At 39.8% G+C, this 24,444-nt stretch overlaps 1 protein-coding gene across 1 annotated transcript; it reads left to right on the top strand.

The window, feature by feature from the left end:
• Positions 1–1,055: 1,055 nt before the first annotated feature.
• On the top strand, positions 1,056–18,812 carry METAP2 (methionyl aminopeptidase 2). The gene is made up of 11 exons (XM_018080597.2): positions 1,056–1,246; positions 2,066–2,167; positions 5,604–5,669; positions 6,025–6,127; positions 11,310–11,471; positions 13,205–13,386; positions 13,471–13,565; positions 13,652–13,748; positions 14,272–14,375; positions 16,744–16,859; positions 18,019–18,812. Exons 1-11 carry the CDS (start codon positions 1,192–1,194, stop codon positions 18,269–18,271), a joined length of 1,335 nt encoding a protein of 444 aa, XP_017936086.2. The 5' UTR covers positions 1,056–1,191; the 3' UTR covers positions 18,272–18,812.
• Positions 18,813–24,444: the final 5,632 nt, after the last annotated feature.

Genomic DNA, 24,444 nt, shown 5'->3' with positions numbered 1-24,444 from the left:
CTCAGAACATGCCTTGTGGCCAGGGGAATCACCTTCCTTGCACTCATCCCTGCTCAAAAATGCCCCAGCTGGATGTTTCCATGTTCAAGTGCTCTTCCAAGCAAAAGCAGTGGAGAACATGCTGCTGTGACACCTGCCCAGAGCAGCATGGAGTTTGATCATTACCAGAGCATTAGCTTAGCCTTTTGGAGTGTTGTCCTTACTGAGAATTGTATCAGGTCAGGAGTGAGGAAATGCCTAGGGGTGTCAGGTAAGGAGCAGGGAGATGGAAGCCAGGAGCTGGCATCAGTGGGGTCAAGGGGGCAGAATTGGTATCTCAGCGAGGTACAATGTATTACCAGTTTTCATAAGCAGAGACCTGCCTGCAGAAGCATTTTAAAACACAGCTATGGAAAATAAGGCTCACTTTTAACCTTTGTATGTTATAAATTGTAATGACACTATATTATGTACTATAAATACATGTTGAAATGTGCTAGTGAGGAAAAAAAGTATTTTTCAGCCAGCATGTTATACTAGTAGAAAACTTGGGCAAAGTATAAACTCAGCAAACGAATTTTAAGAACTGGGCTAATTTAATGAACCATTAGTGGATGCTGGCAATACTGGTACTTGGCTTTGCTTTTCTAGGTAGTGGTGGAAATGGGACAAGGCAGTGTCCTTGAGCATGTATTAGAATCTTCCCTTTATTTGCTCCACGTACCTTGGAACAAGTAATTTTTTCAGTGCAGTGTTTTCCTTCTGTACACGAGTTCTCTCGTGTGACTTAAATTTGTTCAGTGTCCTCCACTTGTGACACTTTAACAATCGCACATCCTATAAACATCCAACAGCAGCTGTTCCTGTTGGAGAAAAGGGTTGTTTCAGTAAGATATTTTCCCATTTTTTCATTCCGCCGCACGCCCGCCCATGGCCCCGCCCCCTCACGCCCCGCGCCTGCGCGGCCGAGGTGCCGCCCCCCTCTCCTCCGCCTGCGCTGCCCGCGGAGTCCTCCACCGTCCCGGCGTGCCCCGCGCGCACCCACCGAGCGCGCTCTCGGCCCGCCGCTCTGCCCGGCTCGCTCCGTGCGCGCGAGGCGGCGGGCCGACGGCACTGGCGGGCGTGGGGCGGGCGGAGGAGCCGGAGGCACCATGAACGGAGAGCTGCCCCCGAGCCCGGCGACAGGGAGCGGCCGGCGGGGCTCGGCGGAGGATGGCCACCAGAAAGAAGCGCAAGAAGAAGAAGAAGGGCAAAGCGGGCCCCGCGGGTAGGGGCCGGGCCGCGCCGCGCCGGGACGCTGCGCTGAGGGCTGGCGGGGTGCGTGGGGGCCGCGGCCCGGCACACCGGGCGTCGTGCGCGGCACCGGGAGGCCGCGGGGGGGCCGAAGGGTCCCGCCGTGCGGGTGCGGGGTCCGCCGAGGACACTGTCCCGGGCCGTGGCGGCCGTGCGGGCTGAGGGGGATCCCCGCCGCTCGGAGCGGGCTGACCGTGCCCGGAGGGTGCTGCTGCCGCTCCACCGGGGCTGGGGAGTCCTGCCTTCTCCGGGGCGCGCAGGAGAAGCCACCGCTTCCCTCACCCCCTCCTATGCCCCGAGGGGAGCGAGGCGTGAGAGTGCTGGTGTAAAAGTCATCCCGCGTGATGGAGGCTGAGCACCCCTCCCAAGTCCTCGCAGAGAGCCGGAGCAAGTCTGGGCAAATGGTGTAAAGGCGCTACGGTTTGGGTTTGTTTTAGCAGGCCAGCAGCGAGTGATGATGGTGCTGTGCGTTTATAATTATCTACTTCACGCCCATGTTATCTTACAGGAGCAGGCTGCTGCTACGGCAAGGAGAACTAGTTACCCTGGCAGAAAAAAGTAATAAGAAGTGTCAGGGTAATCTACCTTTATACGCAAGTGTCAGTAACAGTGCCTGTCACTGTAGGGCCCTACAGTCTTGCACATAGGGGTGCTGAGAAAGAAGAAAAGCAGTATGTGCTCTGGTGTCTGTAGGATGAATACAGCATAATATTTGTGTAAAGTTTGGGGGGCTATTGGTTAGTAATGTGGAGCTGATGTTTTACGGTAAGTCATACTTTAATTTTACAAACAGGACAAGAAACAGATAAAGAAATAGAAGGTGCTCTTGATGATGTAGCAAAACAATTGGACAAGCAAGCACTGGAGGAGAAAGAAAAAGATGATGATGATGAAGGTAAGTGTAACTTATGTTTTCTCTTGACATTTTGAGTTTCAGCTTCTTCCAAAACACCCATTTTAACAACCCTTTTACAGATATCTTTCTGGGTTTTGATTTTGTTTGTTTATTTTTTCCTTGGGACAGGTGAGATGGAACTATATACACTTTTAACTTTTTTTGTCAACATTTCAGCTGTCACGTATGCATACAAAGAAAAATAACAGGGATACGAGCTTTTTTAAAGCTTTGTGTTTTCAAGGACCTAATTACTGAAGGAAATGTTTAGTTTGAGATAAGTTAAGCTATAAATTACTCTCACTTGCATTACCATGGGCAGTAGGCATTTATGTTCCAAATTATGTCTCTTATTTGTGGCTTAAAACAGAGAGCAAATTGTAAGGGAGCATTTTAATTAATAGGGAGTTTTAGAGTCTTTACCTGTGACTTTAAACCTGCTCATCTATAATTATATTTTCTCATTAAAATTGAATTGGGGAGGGATTAGTACACAAATAAGACATACACCTCGTGTGTTGCTTGTGATATGCAGCTGATTTTCTAAGCAAGAGCCTTAAAAGTGTCCATACTGAAATCCAGACTGGGTGCGTCTCTTCTGTAGGAATATCAGATAAAGGTGCTGTGTTTCCTTTGGTTTGAGGGTTGGTTCTCAATAGACATGGAAATTTTAAAAAATACATGTAAAAAAATAGCATATAAAGTTGGCTCAGCATCCTGAAATGTTTCTTAGTCTGCTTAGCAATCTTCTTAGTTGACTTGCTGGAATTCATCATTCTGGAGATTAATTTTAATGAATTGAGTATGGAAGTTTTAAAAAATTAAATCAGTGTGCCACGGTGTATTAAATAACAAATAAATTTGTCTTTGAACGTTTTCAGTCTGCAGTGTACACTACAGTTTAATGCTGTTACTTTCCATAGAAATATATTCTGATGGTTTATTTGTTTTGTGGTATATTTCAGGTTATGGAGTTGAAAGATAATTAATGCAATATGTGCTTTGCCATCATTACAAGTTGAGTAAAAAGTATTGAGAGGGATAGTGAAAACTTTATCCAATGAAAAGAGATCTTGGAAAATTATTAGAATAGAGTTCCATCTCAGAAGAAATAACATTGTTACTTGCAGATCAAGTGCTGTGCTCTGTTATCCTTTTTACAGTATTGGCAATTGGTATTACAGTATCAGAAAATAAAAAAAAATTAAAGTGATGCTATGAACTAATGATCTGCCTTTTTTTCTACATATTAGACTTTATGTGTTTTTAGTAAAATCGATATTTTTGCAGAAAAATAAAAAGGTGATATAAGGTTTTTCAAGACGACTGTATGTTCTTACCTGTACTGGTTCTCATCACTTGCTATTTTAATTGTGTAGTTTCATGATTGTTGCTTAAAGACATGGTGCTGCATTAGATTAAAATCAATAAAATACCTACTCCATTTTTTCTTTTTCTTTTTGTTCCATTTGATAAGCCTGAGTGGCCTCCCAAAAATGAGGCTTTAGAACTTTTGAACTCTAGGAGAGGTTAGAAAGTGTTCTTTTGGATTTCCCTTGCCGTGTTAAAACATGCTGATATCATTTTTGCGTGATACTGCTCTGAGTTATTAAGTGGCCGTGCCAAAATGAAATAAGATTGGGCTTCAGTTCTGCAAAGATCTTAAATTCCTTTTCTGCTGAAAATTTTTTTCACTAGCAGCTAAATAACCTGAAGACAAACAGGGTATTGGTCAGATGCAGTAGTTATGTTTCTGGCATCACAGTTAGTCTGCAGCAGTCTTCAAGGACATGAAAGCACAGGCAGGGTTGGTTTGGCTTGCAGTTGGCAGTTTCACATCCAGTGATGTATGAAAAAGCCACAATAAGCAGATAGCAACAGCAACAACATTTAAGAAATGCTGGGGGTTTTTTTCCCTTCAGTTTACACCTAGCATTAAAAAAAAAAAAAACCAAAAAATCCCTTGGTGAATGATCTGGAGTCATATTTAATTAACTGCTTTATGAATAGTTTGAGCACAGCTGAAGGTCAAGAGAAATGTGGTAAAGTTACCACATTTTAAAGAAATTTATATGCACTATTAAAGATTTTTGGCTATCTATGAAATAATGATTGATGAAGAATTTGGTAGGCTGGACTATGTTATAGCTACAAAGTATTTATATTTGCTATTTATTGCAAAAACTTAAATTAATACTTAATGCCAAAATGAGCCGGGAGGGGCAGGAGTGACATTTACTGAAATTTGCCCCAGCTTCAGGCTTACAGCACTCACCATGGCATAAAAAAGCAGATCACATTGGTCTTCATGAGAGGCTTGTAATTTAGTGACTGGAGCAGCTGATAAGTGTTTTGTTTTGGTTTTGTTTTTAAATACAAGTTTCTGTATAAACACATTCAAAATGGTGATGCTTTGATTTGATTCTAAAACTTCTTTCTATTTTACTTTTCACTGTAGATGAAAATGTTCTAAATGTAGTTGACTAGTATTTGTCCATTTTAAAAAGAACCTGTGTTTAGGTCCAGAGGGTTTAATTAGATGAGGTCATATTAGATATTGATATGAAGTAACTAGGCATGAGAAGTAGCCAAATGTGAAGTTTATGGGGTTGTTGTTAACCCCCAAATGTGACTGTAAATGATGTGGCTGATTCTTGGTGCTTACATGCTCTGCTCTCTGGAAACTTCCCACTGGTATAGATTCATAGAATGGTTTGGGCTGGAAGGGTCATTTAAAGGTCATTTGGTCCAACCCCCTGCAGTGAGCTGGGACATCTTCATCTAGATCAGGTTGCTCCAAGCCCCATCCAGCCTGACCTTGAATGTTTCACGGGATGGGGCATTTACCACCTCTTGGAGAAACCTGTTCTGGTGTTTTACCACCCTTGTTGTAGCTCCCACATGCAGTGGTTTTGTTGAGTGCTGTTTGTGACCTTCCCTGTTATCTCCAGATTAAACTCATCCTGCTCTAAGGGTGTCATCTTTACACATTTGGGGTTTGTATCTTTCCAGATGCAGTAAGTTCCTTTAGCTGAAGCATCAGAAGATGAGTTTGAAGCTGTAGTTTCTAGCTTTTTATTTAGCTGTTGTGTCTAATACCATCCTCTCTCGTGTCCTCCAACAATCCTTGGCATCTTTTTGCCTGAATTGAGAAGAGAGGAATATGAAGTAGGACTTTGTGAAAATACTTTCCCTGAGCCACATTTTTTTGCTCTCTTTGGTGATATGTTTGTTAACTTTAAAAACTATTTTCTTAGGTCCGTGTGGGGACTGAAAATGCTAATGGTTTGGTGGCAGCTTTTGGATGTTGTATTTTAATCCATTAAATTCTGTGAAAGAAGTGTTTCCAGATAGTCCAGATGTTTCTATGTGTCTCATGCCAACTTTGGTTCTTTAAGGTTATTTTATGTTCACCTGAGCACTTTTTTTCCTGTAGATGGAGAGGGTGAAGGAGATGGAGCAACTGGGAAGAAGAAGAAGAAGAAGAAAAAGAAGAAAGGACGTAGGTATCAAGCACAAAAATATGGACTGCATGAATATTTGGTATTAAGTGTGTGCAAGTGCTGTTCTTGACAGCTGAAACAAAGTTTGGGGTGCAGTTTGTGTTTGTAGTCTAAGTCTGGCTGAGTTGTCCTCTTTCTGCTATCCCTGCATGCCACTGAGGGCATTCATTTGGCCTTGAGTGTTGGCTGAATAAAGTCATATGAGGGCACTGTGATATGATAGTTTTGGTAGAAGCCTGAATTCTAGTAAGGGAGTCTTAAATAACTTGTGCTGTTTAACTTCTGTGCTTGAAATAAGATAATGTATATTTCCAGTGTACCGTGTGTAAAACTTTCTCAAATTATACTCAACAGCTAAGGTCCAAACAGATCCACCTTCTATTCCAATATGTGATCTATTTCCCAGCAATGTATTCCCGAAGGGAGAAGAATGTGAATATCCACCAACACAAGATGGGTGAGTGTTTTAAGCTTAAAAAATAAATGCTGTTATTTGGATGTGCTGAAAAAGCTGTTTAAGTACAACTAAATGGAAAAAATTAGTTGTAATGTGCTTTGGGTTTTGCCTTTTTTTTTTTTTTAACTGGATCATCCAAGAACTCAAAGAATACAAGCAGGGGACCAGCAGGATTTCACTAGGCAGCTTGTAAGGAAAACATTGTCTGAATTAGAAGTGAGTGAAGTTTTAAAATTTAAAGAGATGAGACACTATTGTGCAGCAGTTTTGTGACCATTGAGACATCAACTTTTTGGGTTTTATTTATTTTTTGGTAGAGACATGTCAATCTCTCTATTTAATTTAAAAACCCAAGTGGTATATTCTGTACTTTGCTTCTCTTTCTTTGTATAAATATATAGTTATTATAACCTCAGCTGTTTTTTTGTAATTCATAGTGATGTGGGAATAATGTGCAATTTCACTATACAAGCAACAGCTTCTGGTGGTTTGCTGGAACAGAGATCTGCATCCTTATGTTTTTACAGGCGACTACTATTTCTTTTGTTAAAAACTAGGGCATACCACCTTGACTGTGTTGTCCTTGACTGTTTTTTTTTTTTTTCCTCCTATGTGAAGTGTTGTGGAAGGTCATGTGAGGGAGACAGGGGATGTGTGGCATAGAATTAGCTTGAATTACATGAAAAGATGAAAAGAACCAAGTATTACTGAAAACTTTGAAGCTTCCCAGGAAATTTTGAATCAAAACTCTGAAAAAAAATAGTTTAAACCAAAGAGAAGGAGTAGATAAATACTTATATTTTTGAAAGCATTGTCTGTTTTTTTCCAATTACTTTTTTTTCAGAATGAAATGACTTTGAAATGTTTATTTATTGTTTATATAAAGTCAATGCGTTTTTCTCATAGAGCATAAGCTACATAGTTGAGTCTAATACATCTTAGAAATTGTGTTCAGATATTCACATATAATATGGTTTCATTTTTATGAGAATAAAATTTGCTTTTGTGAAAGCCTTTTCTTCTGTATAATTACTTCAGTTTGATCATAAGGTGCTCCTATTTATTTATAAATTACTACCTTTTGCAGGCTAATAAAGGACTCTCACAGGATATTTCTGACAGGCTGATCCAGGAGTGATTCTTTAATACTTAAGAGTTAAATATTCTCCTGTATATGCCATGCTCATAAGGTTATGATTTAAGCAAACCAGGAAATTAGATGATAAACACCTTAAACATGTTCATAGTTTATTCACAAATAACGCATTTTTCACATCTCTGATACTAAAGATTAAATTATTTACTCTGGTTTCACTACTATTTATTAGGGAAAAAAAAAAGATAAATGCAATAAAAACAAACTGCCTTTCAGAACAGGATTTAAGTGGGGTGTCTTTTCTGTACCAGGAGTGTTCTGTTATGGAAGAAGAATATACTCTTCTGAGGAACCTGAAATAGTTTCTTTATATAATGTGCTTAAGCAAATATATGTTTAGTTTTGTTCCTAATTTAAATATTTAAATCTTATGATGCTACTTTAGTATTTCCTAATATAAGCAGCTACTTAAATTAGTAGCTGACATTTAATGCTGGGATATTTCCTATTCTGAATAATAGTTTCATTTTATATATTGGTGAAGCGTTTTTGTGCTACTTCTCTTATTCATGCTGAGGTCAGTAGGGTTTTGTCTTTGGTTTTTTTAGAGTTGCACTTCTATTCTTAACTCTTGATGTCATATGCTTTCTAAAGTTACTCTCATCAACCTACAATTGTGTATTTTGTGTGAGAAGTTGAACTGGAAGTGGGTGTGATTCAAATTTCAGCAAAAGAAAATAGCGCATGATCAGTTCTTAAATAGACAACAGACTAACAGGTTTAAGATTTTTATATCTCAGGTATTTACTTTTGTTTGAAGCTTGTGGTTTTTTGTTGAAGGCACCTGAATTTGAAATGATACAACAGAGAGGGCAGAAAACAGATAAACAATATTTCATGATACACCAATTTTTGTTAAAGTGGGATTAAGGAATTCTTGATCCTGCCTGCTTGTTTCTGCCTCTGTGCTGCTATCATAGAATCATAGAATGGTTTGGTTTGGAAAGGACCCCAAAGGTCATGTAGTTCCAATGCCTCTGCCATGGGCAGGGACACCTTCCACAACTTATCTGGGCAACCTGTTCCAGTGCTTCACCACCCTCACAGTAAAGAATTTCTTCCTAACAACTGTTCTAAACTGACCCTCTTCAGTTTAAAGCCATTACCCATTTTCCTGTCAATACATGAAAAAGTCCCTCTCTAGCTCTCTTTTAGACCTTTTAGGTACTGGAAGGTGCTATGAGGTCTTCCTGGAGCCATCTCTTCTCCAGGCTGAACAGCCCCAACTCTCTCAGCCTGTCTTCATAGGAGAGGTGCTCCAGTCCTCTGATCATCTTCATGGCCTTCCTCTGGACTTGCTGCAACAGGGCCATGTCCTTCTTCTGTTGGGTACCCCAGAGCTGGATGCAGCACTCAGGTGGGATCCCACCAGAGTGGAGTAGAGGGGCAGAATTCCCTCCCTTGACCTGCTGGCCACACTGCTTTTGATGCAGCCCAAAGTATCATTTGGCTTTCTGGGCTGTAAATGCACATTGCTGGGTCTTGTGGGGCTTCTTGTCCACCAACACCCCCAAATCCTTTTCCTTAGAGCTACTCTCAATCCATTCTCTATCCAGCCTTTATTAGTGGTGGAGTTGTCCTGACCCAGGTGCAGGATCTTGCACTTGGCCTTGTTGAACTTCATGAGGTTCACACAGGCCACCTCTCAAGTCTGTCCAGGTCCCTCTGGATGGCATCCCTTCCCTCCAGCATGTTGACTGGGTTTCTGGGTGAAGGTAAGCTGGGGAAATTTATTTTCTGGAATTCTTTGATCACTAGAATCTAGTTTACAGCATGATCCTGTATAGATTTGTGCTGGTGAAAACTGCGGGCTGTGAACTGGAGTGAAAAGATGGAACAAATGGCTTGGAGCAAGAGGAGAACTTCAGCTGACGTGTGGTAGGCAGCATGTTAGAAAACTGTCAAAAACTTGTTAGCTCATGTACCTGTCAGAGGACTTAATGTTTGGTGTGAATCCTTCATTTGATCAGTTGGTTTTTCACATGTCCTGAAGTGCTTAGGCCCAAGCAGGATTTCTTGCCTCCCTTCCTGAGCTCCCAGGTGCAGTAGTGCAGCTTCGGCAGCAAAATGCTGTGGTTCTGATACAGTATTTTTAAATGTAGAGGCTGTCTTGTCCGCCAAGTGACTTGGATGAAGTGACTGTTTGCTGAAGTACAGTAGGACAGAGGGAGGACGGCTTCCTGCCAGTTAGCTGGAGTTTGCATTCATGTCTGTGACAGATGGCAGAGCAGCTGCCCAGGCTCTGTCAGCAGTTCTTGCTACTGGAGGGTGTTCGCTATTGGAATCCAGAGCAGTCTGAAAAGACCCTCAAGTCTCCCTTCCCACTGTTCTTCTGCAGTGCACCTTTTCACTGTGACTACTGTGCTGGCAGTAGTCCAGTTTTCAAGTGGCAGTGAGGGGCCCAGGTGTTGCAGCCTGTTGCTTTGGATTTTTTGGTAGAATTTGCCAGAGTTAAGGGTAAATTCAGAGAGTAGGATTTGTGATGCTTGCTGCTGGAGCAAGAAAACTGCTCTGAAAGGTAAAAGTGGGATTTCTCCTTTGCGCTGTCGTTACTTATCTGAAAAGGAGTAGAAAGTTCAAGGGAAACAAGCAAAATGTCTCAAAATAATTCAGATCATCTGGTCATTCTGAGGAATATTTTGTGGAATAGCCTGTTGTCCTTCTTTATCTTTTCAACTCTGCTTAAATACTTAGTATAAACATATATACTTATTTATTTATACTTAAATATATATACTTATGTATTTATGCATATATACTTAGTTCAAAGTGCAGCAAAGTTGCAGGGCATAGTCTCTTGGCTCACTCCTGCCTGGTTTTTGGCTGTAAAGGAGATTCTTAGAGTGGAGCTAAGTTACATGTCTATGAAACAGGTAAGAAGCTACACCTTTGGATTTCAAAAACTAGTCCTTTACCATCTGCATATTCAATTGTTTGCTTAGAACCAATTTATTTGCATAAAGGTAAAAGTTAATTTCTAAATTTGGAGACTTTGGCATATTTCAGCATCTTTGGTCCACCTTGTCCATCACCTGTTTTCTTTTAAGACCCACCTACCAGCATGTGTAGCTATTTATTGGTTTTAGTAATTTTTTTCCTGCATAACATGTACAGAATTCTCTGAGTTATCACTGGAGTGTTTTGCATCATTACAAGGCTGCAGCTTCACCATTTGAAGAGTATCCCTACTTTGTAGTCAGAAGTCTTTTAGTTAAATTCTGACAGCTGCTGGAGTGCTCAAATTGCTTTTTTATTTGTTTGCTTTCATGAAACCTTAGTTGTATGGGTCTTTTGCATAGTGGAAAATATATTCAAAGTTAATCTTATATTTAGTCCTGTATTAAAAAATATTCTTGTATTTGTTCTATGAACCTACCAGAGAGCCAGAATGAGTGGTGCTCTTCTGGAACAAATGTTAATTCATCATCCAACCAATTTAGAAATAACATCCTGGCATAATTCATAGTTACCATGCACTGTGTAAGGTGTTATTACCTAAATATTCTGAGGATGAGAGAAAGTAATACTGGAACTGCAAACTCTTAAATTTGGAAGGAGTTTATTGTCTCTCTAGCAGTTTCTGGGCCAAGCGGCCACAGTACAGTGCTGAGATTCTTCTCTGCACAGGAAGAGTACTGTCTGAGTAGGATTGTGAAAAAAATTAACTTTTTGCATGAGCAGAGTCTGTTGCAGTTTTCCCTGCTAAGCTCAAGGTAGAGTTGCAGGCATTCATGTGAATTTTATATGCCTGTTTTGTCTTTTTGAAGATGTTATGCATACTTTAGGCAGACTGCTTATCTGGGCTTTTGGTAGGGTGTTACTGCCCTTCTCAGGTGCCAGTCTGTGGTGCCAACAGATTTATTTTTTTTAAATAGACTTCCTTTTTTCTGAAAATTGTGTAAATCAGTATCTTTTCTGTTGCCCAGGGGAATGTAGACCTGACTAATAAACACTTTGCAGGCTTTAGACAGAAGTTGTAATGACTGCTGTGATTAACTGGTTTGAAACACTTTTTTTATTTTCAAGGCGAACTGCTGCTTGGAGAACAACTAGTGAAGAAAAGAAAGCACTAGACCAAGCCAGTGAGGAAATCTGGAATGACTTTAGGGAGGCTGCAGAGGCACACAGACAAGTGAGGAAATACGTTATGAGCTGGATAAAACCTGGAATGACCATGATAGAAATCTGGTGAGGACACACATCTTCCCAAACACCTCTGCTGTAGATTTTTCTTCATTCTCCAGAGGGCAAGAGATTTAGTCTCAGTCTTGTGTGCTTAATTCACTGCGTCATGAGTGTTGGAAAGATTTCTGTTTGAAGTACACAGCCAGTATTGCCAATTATTTCCTCGAAGTTTCCTCTTTTATTTTTAGCTTTTGCAGTTTTACACAGGGCCTGGGATCATACTGAATTTTAAACTAAGCTTTCCATTATGTTCACTTCTTTTGACTATATGCTTCACTTAAATTGGAGTGCCTTGGCTGCCCTCACACATCAGTTCTGCAGTGGTGCTGAGAGCAGCAGCAGCAGCAGTAGCACGTCCTGGCGTTTGCCGGAATCGTCAGTGCCATGCCGTGTGGACAGTGCAGGTGCAGTCTGCGGCTGGGAGCAGGCAAACAGGCATACAAACAGCACGGCTGTGTGTTCACTTCAGGGCAGGGAGGTTTTCACCATGTTTAGTCTTCATTAGCTGATGTTTCTGGTGGAAACACAGTGTGGGGGGGGTTATTGTTCTCAGTTAATAAGAAATAGCTGAGCAAATGGATTAAGATGAACATGACTTTGATTAAGTTTGATTTAAAGAAATAATTAGCCTGGACTGATTTTTGTGACTCTTCCAACTATTACTTTTTCTGTCCTTCAGTTTATCTAGAGTGAATGTCTACTGTCCAAGTACTGCACTGATCCAGAACAGTTTAGCTTCCAAAATCAGGTGCTTTCAGCCTGGTGTGACTGAGGACTGTGATGACAAGAGTAGGATAGTAAGAAAGCTAATCAGAGCTGATCCCCAAGGTAACTGTGCAAGGATAACAGAAAGAAATAATATACCATCAGGAAAACTAAAAGAAAGGCAGCTGCTGTAACAATCACTAGTCTGGGTGAAACGAATCTGTCATACTGAATTTTACAGTTTGACTGTTAAAATCAATAATTTTCTCAAAACATGACTATTCTTCCTAAAGGCTGTGGGGCCTTGCTGAGTAAAATACACTCTCTTCTTTTTCCATATAGCTCTGAGTGAATGGCTTTCTTAAATAGAATCAGAGTATGGTGCACTGCTGTGAGCTGCAGTTTGCATCCCTCACTGACACTGCAGGAGAATGCCCTGGTGGTGGACACATATCTGTAGCTTTGCAGTAGCTAGCAGCTTGAGAGTAGACAAAACCCAAGAACAAATGCTAATCTCATGAGGTTTTATTTTATCACAGTTATTGCTCAAATTAAGTAAGAAAAGGGTCCTTTTTTTAATTAAACTTTTTTTAGTAAATGAGAAGCCTTTTCTCTTTTTTTTTTTTTCTCTCCTTTTAAGTCCGGAAATTGTAAAGAATGCATTTAATTTTACTAAACTTTAGTTGTTTAATCTCTGCTGCTCAGGAAGAATGGGTAAAATGTAGCTTGTAAAGGATGAATATTTTAAATTTAGAGTAAAAACACCAGAGAAGTACTCAGAAGTACTAAGAAAGGATAGAAGAAACAAAGAACTGAGGATGTTATGTTGTACTTAGGTTTTGCAGCCTAGAGTGTCTGTCTACTTAGCATACAAATAGTTTTAAGATTTCACATTAAAGCATTTGTTTAATTATTGTTTAAATATTTTTCTGAGTTTTTGTTCTTGTGTTGATTTATTTGAAGTCATCATAAGAAATACTAATGAAACTGTTCTGTTCTTTTTTTTCTTCTCCCTCTCCTCTGCCTTTTAGTGAAAAGCTAGAAGACTGCTCACGTAAGCTGATAAAGGAGAATGGTTTAAATGCAGGTCTTGCATTTCCTACTGGGTGTTCTCTGAATAATTGTGCTGCCCACTACACTCCCAATGCTGGAGATCCAACAGTCCTGCAATACAATGATATTTGCAAAATAGATTTTGGGACACACATTAGTGGTTAGTTTTCATTTATAAATTAAAACTTTGAGAATGTTCTTCATTGCAAAGACTGTGAAGCTAATTAACTTTTGCTGATTTCAGGTCGTATTATTGACTGTGCTTTTACAGTCACATTTAACCCAAAATATGACAGACTATTACAAGCTGTAAAGGATGCCACAAATACTGGAATAAAGGTATGATCATTATGTAAGTCATTTACGAAGTCTTTTACAGTAACCTTTGAGGTTATTTTCCATTTATATTTGCACTTTATTTTCAGTGTGCTGGAATAGATGTACGTCTCTGCGATGTGGGGGAGGCCATACAAGAAGTTATGGAGTCTTATGAGGTTGAAATTGATGGCAAAACATACCAAGGCAAGTTCTTTTCTGTATATAAGGATAGTTGTTTTTAAAGTGTGTGTATGTATATATATTTGTACAAATATTGATTTATTTATATGATACTGAAAAGACCTCTGTACTAGAAGGATGGTATGCGTCTTGCATAAATATGTGGTTTTGGCTGGCTTGCCATCCCTCTGGAGTAATGTTCTTGGCTTATCCTTCCAAGTACTGTATCTTTAACAGATAAGATGAAGGCTAAACAACTGTTTCGAACTGTACAGTTAATTTGATACCTGTTGTTTGGCTTTTTTAATAAGCTTTTGTTGCTGTTGGAGTTGCTAGTCTTTACTAATGAAGTTTTGCTATATCATACAAACCCAACTTCTGTCTTGGCTGGTGACTGTACAAGATGTGTGGACAGTTTTGTGTTTAGTTCCTCTGCAGCATGATGAGTCACTATTGAACTTTCAATATGGGCTAACATACAAAATTGCCTTAAAGGGCTTAACATTTGTTAAGAAATTGCCTGTAACATTAATGTTTTCTTCAAAAGTGAAACCAATTCGCAATTTGAACGGACACTCGATCGGACCGTATAGGATACACGCTGGAAAAACGGTGCCCATTGTGAAAGGAGGAGAAGCCACAAGAATGGAGGTAAATTAAGTTCTTAAACCTTTAAGTTTCCCCAGCTGTCACTGCAAGAGTATTTGCTGTGCACTTTAAATGTGTTGTATTTGTGATCCTGGCGGATGATCACGGCAGCAGAAAAACTGCTGCACTTGGTAGTGTTCCTGTACAGGAGTAATGTTTCATCTCAGTGGCTCCTCTGTTTAGCCCTGGACTGTTCAGGTATCTAACATTTTCTGAAATTGAAGCCTTGGAACCCTGCTATTTAAAAAACAAACCACCAAACAAGGAAACAAAACAAAAACCCCCACCACCCTTGAAATCTGAATGGCCTTAGTGATACTTGCAGAAACTCTTACATATTTGTTTCTCAACGTGTATTCATTATTTAAATGCAGTGTTGGAATGTTGCACTCAGGAGCATGGAAAAGGACAGGAATTCATATTTTGAGGTGAACTGGAGTTCAGGAAACTTTCCTGAAAGGTGTTTGGACTTGCAAGTCATTCACACTTGTTTGTTCTCTCTGTAATTCAGTCTTCTCTTGCTTGGGTAATTCTTGATAAATATGTCTGTAGTGTAGCTTTGGATGATTTTTTTGTGACTACTGTTAGATATAGTATTTTTCTTGAAAAGCCTCCAATGCTGTTTTTCTTTGCAGATAGAAAATAATTAAGTGTATTTCTAGTTAATGGGAGAGGCTAGATCAAAGATGTTGCTTTTAATAGCGTTTTGGAGCAGGGGAAAAAATTACTGTACATGATGTGACAAACTATCAATTGTAAAGGCAGTATTCAAATATGGAACCTGAGATTTATCCACCATTTTGATTTAAGCTTGTGTTCTAACAAGATAAGAAGGCTTATTTAAGAGATTGGTAATGAGATAAGAAGCTTTTAATTTCACTCAAAGCCTGATCACTGATGGGCACCAGTAAGCCTATGAGGGTAAGTAAGACTTGTAAGAGCTGAATAGGCACAGGTGTGGTCTGCACAGGATTGTTTTTTGAGGCAGGCTTACTCTCATCACCCAAGCTTTAGTCATAGTTGTTGATCTATGATGGGAGCAAAAAGACAAGGTTTTAACTATCATCTTATCTATAGGACTGTGCAAAGGGATTAAGAGTATTGGAAAAGGATGATAGAAAAGTTTGTGTGTTCTTGGTTAGGCTTAGTGAATAGTACTTGGTTTTGTTATTGTCCATTATCAGTATATTACTAGTATGAAACGTAAGTGTTCTTTAAGCAAATACTACTTAAAGATTTCAGAGCTTTGAGATTGTTTTAATTGAATATTGAGACACTGGGGAGAAGACATGTTTTTAATTTCTTCAGCTTCTGTAGGTTACTTAGGACACAATCCTACATCATTAAACACAGTGAGTTTTGCCGAGGAAGAATGTGGAGCATAGCCAAGCTCTTACTGTACTGCACTAATTATAGCATCAGACTGCAGTCCAGTGAGTTTTTCGTGACTGAGAGAAATACAGCCTCTGATGATCCTTATTTGGGAAAAGTGGGTGTAAAGTGAGCTTTGTGGTGGCATTGTGTGTGGGCTTTTGTGGGTTTGTGTTTTTATAATGAATCAGTTCAGGGGCATCTTCAAGAGTTCATCTTGAATTTGAAGCCTGTGTTACTGCTTTACTTATGGCTTCTTATTTTGGGGTTGTGACTTTCAAAGTAGCTAAATAAACTGAAAAACCCAGCTCAAGGTGTCTGTCAGTGTTAAGTCTTGGTAAGTTCCTTTCACAGTCCTGCCATTAAGGATGCGTGAATGCACTTGGCAGAAATGAGTTTGTGTAATGGCATTTCAGTTATTCTTGGCTAGAATTTTGATAATGCCCTTGCAGATATGTATCACCTTCATTTCTTGAAGAAACTCATCTCGTGGAGTGGAAATGAGCAGGTTAAGGGTATATACTAGCAGCTGTTTACCAGAAAATTGCAGAAATTGGGCCGACAGTTCATTAGTGCAGTAAGTCTCTGTAATCAACATCTGTTTGCTATGTCTAAACTGTACATTTGCTAGGACTTCTATCTGAATAGCAAAGGAGAAGTATTTCCAGTTAGCAGATGTAGTTTCTTAGCTGTGTTAGATGTATGCCTTGACAATGTTTTAACTGCAATGACTTTGAGAAATTGTGAGTAGAAACATGCTGATATTTCTGACTTGAAACAAATAAAATGGTACTAATATAAATAGTTGATGATTTGGAGATGTCTGTAGCTTTACTGTGTGAAATCTCCATGTTGAATTTCTTTCAGCATTGATTTGGTGCTTGAATCTATTCACATTTAATTACTTGTATTCAGAAGTTGTAATACTGAGATGGTTGTATCCGAATGGTCCAGTTCACTTATTTTCATATTGTAACATGTTCCTTTTCTCTCTCCTTAGGAAGGTGAAGTGTATGCTATAGAGACCTTTGGGAGCACAGGAAAAGGCGTTGTACATGATGATATGGAGTGTTCTCATTATATGAAGAACTTTGATGTTGGACATGTCCCAATAAGGTTGGATTTTGTTGGGTTTTGCTGGTGTGTTATGCTATAGCTGTCACTCCCTTAGGTTCAAATTTGATACAGTGCATGTTCTTCACTAATTAATAAGAGGTGTTAGCAATGTTCTTGTTATAAAATACGCTCTGACTGTAAATCTGGAACAATATGTGATTATTCTAAAGAATCTGGAAATGGAGAAAATAGGTTGTTTTCAAAATTTTATCATTTTTTAGCAATCTTCCTACCATTATTATTTTTTATAATTAATAATATATAGGTTATGCTTGTATGTTCATCTGTATATTAAATATATGGCATTTTTTAATCAACATTTGTACTGTGGTTGTGTGCCACAATCTTCTATCTTACTGCTGTTCCAGAATATATCAGGCTATTCACATCATCTGTGTTTTTTTGGTGTTCTGTGAGTTTTAAATTCTTGTTTTAGCGTATTGCTGCAAAATGAAATATCTATTAATTTTCAGTGTCACTGGGATTGCATTCTGGCATTTCTAGGAGTGCAGCATATTTTCTGAAGCAAAGGCTACTCTGCTTAGAAACATAGCAGGCATACGTGCTTTTCCACAGCACAAACTAGGAATGTGAAAGAGGTGGGGTGGGAAGAATAAGACTAAGAATTGCAAAGGAACTGCTTATGATTGGAAATAAGCTTAGTTTTTGGTGGATCTATAAGTATGTAATTTTTCTGCCTATATATTGTAAGAAGTATGAATAAAAAACTTACCAAGTCTTTGATTTCAGAATTCAAAACACAGCATTTTAAACCACCAGGCTTATGCCAAAATTATGCAAAACTTCAGATTATTAACCACTTTGGATCAGGAAAATTTCTGTTTCTCTTGATAAAATGAAATGTCCTTTTATTATTTAAGAGAATGACTTCTGTTCCTATGTTTAGTTTTGTGTGCAAAGTTAGATGCAGATACTGTTCACAATGTATTTTGAAGGATATCTGTTTGCAGGAGGGAAGTGCACTTTCTTCTGGGAAGAGAAAATTTGATTGATTAGAAAGACACCCCAAACCTGAGCAGCCTGAAAAGAGCTTGCAGTCTAACCCTCTTCTTAATTGGTGTGTTTCATTCCTGCAGTGAATGCTTGCTTGTGATACCTTTCTTCTCAGACGTGTTCTTGGGTTGTTTTTGTCTTCAAGGCTTCCAAGAGCGAAACACTTGCTAAATGTTATCAATGAAAACTTTGGTACTCTTGCCTTCTGCCGCCGATGGCTGGATCGCCTGGGAGAGAGTAAATACCTGATGGCCCTGAAGAACCTGTGTGACCTGGGCATAGTGGATCCGTACCCGCCCCTGTGCGACATCAAAGGCTCCTACACGGCGCAGTTCGAGCACACCATCCTGCTGCGCCCCACCTGCAAGGAGGTCGTCAGCAGAGGAGATGACTACTAAACTCAAAGCCACCTCAGCACCTTTATACTCTAGGCTTTGTTGGAACATACTATACCAGAATTAATTTGCAACATATTGTCTGTTTTAACAGTGGACTGATGTTAATACTTTCCATATTTGGAAAGGAAGGAATTTAATCTAAGGCAAGTCTTCTAATTGTAACTAACCATGGGAAAAAGCTTTCAGGCCTTTAGAAATATTTCGAAAGTTACTTATTTTTTCTGTTCAGGGAAATACATGCTATAAAGCTCAATTTTTAGTTTGGAATGAGTTATACATTTTGTTCTGAACATTTATGATAAAAGATGCTTTTCAAATATTTATATGACCATATTCCTACTTGAATGCTTTGAATGACTACACCTGATTTCTGCGCCCCAGTCCTCTATGATATTGCCTTTTAAACTTCCTGGAATCCATTTTGTAAAAAATAAAGACAAATTTTCAAATCTAAAAATATATATACTTTTTAGAAGTCTGGTTATGATTCTGGTCAGGAGTCTGCTGGGAAACTGCTCTATTAAATATTTTACAAACTTGATTTGCCATTTCTTGTGTTGAAACTGGACCTGTCTTACCCTTCATGTGAAACTTGGCCTCCCAGTGCTCGTTTAAATCTGTCAGTGCTGGCATACAGGGCAAGAAGTCAACACTTCACAGGACAAAATGTGATGACTTCAGTAAAGGTGTGTGGTGTGCTTTTGAGTGTGCCAGTCTTCAGTTTAGATTCAGCTGTATTAGAACATGTCAGATGCATCTGGTGGTCTCTGCTGCTGTTATCGGCAACGTGCAACTTTGGGCTGAAGTCAGCTGTGAATTTAGCACGTACCCCTACATAATCTTTGCCTTTGACATGCCTTCCTGCATGGAGTGATTCCCAGTCTCTTTAAAGTTCACATTTGACTGGACAAGTGATAGGGATAACAGAAACTTGATTTTATTTTGGAGTGTTTAAAGTTATTTTAACAGTTATTATTACAGGCAAGCTAATTTGGAGTGCAGTGAGTCTTGACCGTTGAATTTCATTTGTAAAGGTAAATGAAATCCAATGGCTCTTCAGGCCTAGATGCAATGTCTTCCAGTGCTGTTATCTTTACCTCATGACTTCATATTAAAATTTTAAATAGTTACTGGTGATAAAAATGACAGCTTTGTTAATAGATCTATAATGATGCCTTAACCAGAACCGCTTGGGGAACAGAGACACTTCACCTGCTTCTTTATAGCCTGTGTCTCTTTATAGCATAGTTCTTACTAAATTAGAAATACCAGTTCTTTCTTTCTCTGTCTTTGGGTAAAAGCTGCATTTTTGTGCTTTAAAACCTGAGTATGTGAGCTGCAGTTTAGAGGGGAGCAGTGTTATGTACTGCCTACAGTTTAAAAATAATAGACACTGGTATTTTTTTCCCGTGAATTTAAGTATTGTTTAAATTCAGTACTGTTTAAACTTGTAGAAATTAATGAAATGGGATACTGAAACATGTAGTGCTGTTGTTGCAGTTTGGGAATCTTGGCATCCAAGCAATTAATTTTAATTATGTGTGTCTCAGTTCCAAACAAACAGTGGCTGGTGTACATGCTTGTACATTGCAGAGTAAAAGCTGGCACTCGAAAGTCTGTGATAAGCAGGGTTGCTGGGTGCATTGGCTGCTTCTATTTTTATTTATGTGACCAAGACCTTGCTGCTTATGCAACTCTTGATGTGATACGAGCAGGTTCTTGTAGAATGGATGGCTTCCAGCTCACCTGTGTTTGTAACAAGCCTGGTTACTACAAATTCTACTAGAAACAAGTAAGACAAATTTGCTTCAGTTCTTGGCTGCTTATTTTCTATTTCCAGACTTTTCTCTCTAGAAAGAGTCTGTTAGTAGTAGCTCAGTGGCACTTGATACTGTTTCTACAGCTTAAGGCTTCTTTAATTTCACTGATGGTTACTTCAGAAATACTTAGTTCTACAGAACAATGGATGTGTTTTCCTCCCTCTTGTCTTTTCTTTTACCTGAACATAATAGGAAGACCCAGACTGGCAGAGCTAATTTGGACTATGGCCAATTCTTTTAACTTTTTAACTTAACTGGCTATTAATTCACATGTGGAAGCTGATAATCATGTGTAACAAATTATAGAGGAAATGCCTCAGAAAAGTACCTGCAGAGCATGATGATTATTTGTTGCCATTAAATTTAATTGGGGATATCTGGATACAAGTTTCCTGTGCTGCTGGCCCTCCTGCATTCACACTTGGCAGTATAGAAGGCAAGTCCTATTTCTGTCTCCTTAAAATAAATAAGTAAGTTTCCTACTGTTTTCATGCTCTTCAGGCTGCCTTTTTCTTTTGCTCTAAGTGCTAGTTATAGAGTCCTGGCCGTGCTGTCTCATACCTGGACTGTGCTGTCTTGCCACTTGACAAAATCAAAAATTTATCAAAAGACTTTTGAGCCAGAAGTTTCAGTCTGTTTTCAAATACCCAGGAGATGGGGATCATCATGTTTCTTGTATGTGCAGCACCAGAAATGATGACATTTTTTAGATGCCAGAGTTCAGAACCTCCTTTACAGGGTTTTTCTTTCACACAGACCTTGTGAGACACATGATCAGAGCACATACAGCTTGACCTCGTGTGATGTGTCCTTTTGATGAAGGTATGGCCTAAGATTTTCCTAACCAGGAGAATAATTTTAGACTCGAACAACATACTTTTCCCCTTAGATGTGGGTAAGACAGGGCTGATGGGTATAAACAGAGCCAGCCATGAAGTGGAAGTCTTAGAGGGAGGGATGGGTTTAGTCATCTTTGTTTCTGAAAGCTGCTGTAGCTTAGGTACTTTGTGGAAAATAAAAAAAGGAAATTATTAAAACTGCAGGGGCTTTCCACCTAGAGGCCAGATTCTGCTGCTTTTATTAAAAAGGTAGTAGTAGTGAGAGTCACAGGCTTCCTTTTTAAAACTTTTTTTCTGCTTGTGCATTGATGGTAGATTTCCTTGGAGTTTTGCACTTTACATTTTGCCTAAGAAACGCAAAAGATCAGGGTTTTCTCTCTTCAGTGGTAGATTTTATTAAAAAGTAAATATTATTTAAAAATGGAAATAAACTTGGCACAAGTAGCATTTATAAGGAATATGCCCATGAATGTACTGTCATACTTCAGACTCTAGCTTGTGAAATAATGAACCAATTCCAGCACTAGCTTTTTGGAAGCTGCTGTGCAGCCACTTGGCTTGCAAAGGAGGTGGTGTTTTAAGGGTGAGTATAACTGTAACTTTTCAAAAAGGAGGCTGAAATAGGGTACTGGGGGAGGTGAAGTTGCTGTGATAGTGAGAAAACTGCTGTTGTGTTTTCCAACATCGCTGTGTCATGTTCACTGTAGTGTATCAAAACAATACCTGTATTGCAGAACAGTACAAAACCACAGTAAGCCATTATGGAAACTTAATGATGTGGTATGGAATTTGTTCATTGATTTTTACAAGTGGTGTTTGGAGACAGAAGAACTTGGCGTTCCATGGAACATCAATCAGCTGCCTAGAAGTGAAGATGGGCAGTATATTTTCCTCAGTCATTGATGGAATAATGCTTTTGCCAAATGGTTCTACAAAGCTGTATTTAGAGATAAAGACTATGTAACTTGAGAAAAGCATGCCATGCTTTGAAGCAGGTTGTCATTTTATAAGACTTATACATAGTAATTTTTTTCTACAAGGATTCAAGAGGCAGTACTGTTTTTCTAATTTTGATTGTTTCAGTATTTCCAATGTAAAAGAAAAAAATAATTAGCTGTGCTGTGACACTTCAGGGATTTTTGACTTGTGTTTTGGCCATGACAGGCACCGAACTCTTACAACTCAAATCATACTGATATTAGTTCTGCTTTGCATTTATACTGATGCTGACTTCTCTCTTCTTTTGCAAAGCTACAGTCCTTTAGGGGGAAAAAAAGTGCTGTGTAGGCTAGTCAGCAGATAAGAGGGAAAGTAAACCTTTTTGCCTAGTTGTTTTTGAAATGTCTGCTTCCCCAGGTTTTAAAATTACGAATTTTTTTTTTCTTTCAGTAAGGGCAAATCTCTCAGTTCCTTAAACTGGAGAGAGCTGTGTACAGGCTTTATTTACCACTAGATAAAAGTGAAGGTCCAAGCTGCATGGAAAGCAGAGAAGGATCTGTGGAAGAAGCTGTCCACCAGCCAGGGACGTGCCCCATGGCAAAGCAGGCCAACAGCCTCTGGAGCTGCATCAGGCAGAGCATCACCAGCAGGTCCAGGGAGGTGATCCCTCCCCCCTCTCAGCCCTGGTGAGGCACAGCTGAAGGGCTGGGTCCAGTGCTTAGAAAAAAGGGTGACACAGATAGGCTGGACTGAGTCCACCAAGGGGCAAGGAAGATGCTGAAAGGGCTTGGAGCAGGTGACATACAAGGAGGAGAGGCTGAGAGAGCTGGGAGTGTTCAGCCTGGAGAAGGAAGCTCAAGGTGGATTTCATCCTTGTGCATGTGTGTATATGTTTGTATATATACATATATAAACACAGACACACCTTATGGGGTAAGTAAAGAAGCCTGAGCCAGGCTCTTCTCACTGGTGCCCCCTGAGAGGACAAGAGGAAACAGGCACCAACTGAATGAAGCACAGGAGGTTCCCTTCAGACAGAAGAAATTGTTTTTCCTGTGAGGATGCTCTAGCACTGGCCCAGGCTGCCACAGGAGGTTGTGGTGTTTCCAGCCCTGGGGCTATGGAAAGAAAACCTGACTGCACACAGCCCTGAGCAACCTGTTCTAGTTCACCCTGTTTTAAGGCGAGTTGGACTCTGTGATCTCCAGTGCCCCATTCCACTCTCAACAGTTTTGTGCACTCCCCTCAAAGTAACTAGTAAAGGTGTACACAGTACCAATTCTCTTGTGTATCTGGGTTTAAATCCAGCCTCTCTAAGGAAGGGAGTCAGCAACTGATCTCATAAATGCATGTAAAACTGTAATTACTGGTAACATTTCTATATTGAGAGAGATACTCTGGGTTCATGTTCAGACTGGTTGGCTGCCGAATTACTACTCATGGAGCATTGCTCTGTGTGTGTGTGTGTGTGAGAGAGAGAGGTGTTCCTGAACACTTCACTTAAAATAATTACTACACACTTGCTTTTGTGAGTTCCTACAAACGTTGATGGCTTATGCAAGGAGAGGAAATTCAGCAAGGGCAGCTTATGGAACTGTAGGCAGCCAGGTAGCAGATATTTGTGTGGAGACACGTCTTAGAAAGGTAGGGCTGCAGCTGAACCTTTCACCTGAACCTGTTTTTCTGGAAGAAAATGAAGATGGAAGGTAGGGGAGACAAAAATTACAGACTCTTGAGGTGCCATCACATGATTAAACGCAAGTAACTTGGCTATCAGACCAGCTCCTTCTGATAAAAGAGGGTCTCACAATATAACAGACCATTCCACCTAACTCTATCCCTGTTGCTGATACAGGTACTGCATTGCTGGACCCTTAGTGCTACTGCTCTGCAGAACTCCAGGTGTGTTGTGGAAGCCTGACCCCAGGAACAGCTGCTGCTAAAATATGTGAGTGGCTTTGATCAAATACCTGTCTGGTTGCTGAAGGCATACAGCAGGATGTAGGCCTTTGTGCTAGCTATGGTATTTCTGCTCATTTTTTTCACTGGTCCTCAACTTTGTAATTTCTTTGGCTCCAGCTGGAGCTGTTTTAAATGTAGACTCATGCTGTGGTTATGCCTTGCTCTAGTTAAAGGGTGTGGAGCTAGTTACATGAACTAGTAAGTATTAAAAACTGAAGCACAAGCTGTTGAGCACCTGAATTAGCTCATCCTTATGCTGGACTGCAATAATCATCTCTGTTCTCCCCACTGCTCGGAGTAGGACTAGAACGCTCTCCTTTCTCCTTCCCTTCTCTTGTTTGACCCAAGAGAGCACCAATGGGAAGAAAACTGAATTTGCTTTTACAGAGTTAATGATGTCTTTCAGAGAATTCCTTGAGACTTAGTGATGTTTGCTGCAGTGAGAGCAAATGCAGGGGAATAGCTGTAAGCATAGCCTAGGCAATTCTAGTAAAGATGGCAAGATAAGATTTGTTCTAAGAGACTTGAGTATGTGCTTAAGAGTGACCACTGAGACTAAGGAACTCACACCCATGTTGCTCTCTGCAAGTCCAAAGACAGACTCTTCCATTAA

Source organism: Manacus vitellinus, unplaced genomic scaffold, assembly GCF_001715985.3.
Source record: "Manacus vitellinus isolate BGI_N305 unplaced genomic scaffold, ASM171598v3 scaffold_5_pilon, whole genome shotgun sequence".
Lineage (NCBI taxonomy): Eukaryota > Metazoa > Chordata > Aves > Passeriformes > Pipridae > Manacus > Manacus vitellinus.
The sequence above is the reverse complement of the archived record's forward strand: the minus strand, read 5'-3'. Positions and strand labels throughout refer to the sequence as shown.

What these genes read in the sequence shown, in the direction of transcription:
- METAP2 (XM_018080597.2), top strand. Translation starts at nt 1,192, where the DNA reads ATGGCCACCAGAAAGAAGCGCAAGAAGAAGAAGAAGGGCAAAGCGGGC. An exon ending in AAAAGATGATGATGATGAAG is followed by an intron (nt 2,168 to 5,603) that starts GTAAGTGTAACT and finishes TTTTTCCTGTAG; the next exon opens with ATGGAGAGGGTGAAGGAGAT. An exon ending in GTTGGACATGTCCCAATAAG is followed by an intron (nt 16,860 to 18,018) that starts GTTGGATTTTGT and finishes TTTGTCTTCAAG; the next exon opens with GCTTCCAAGAGCGAAACACT.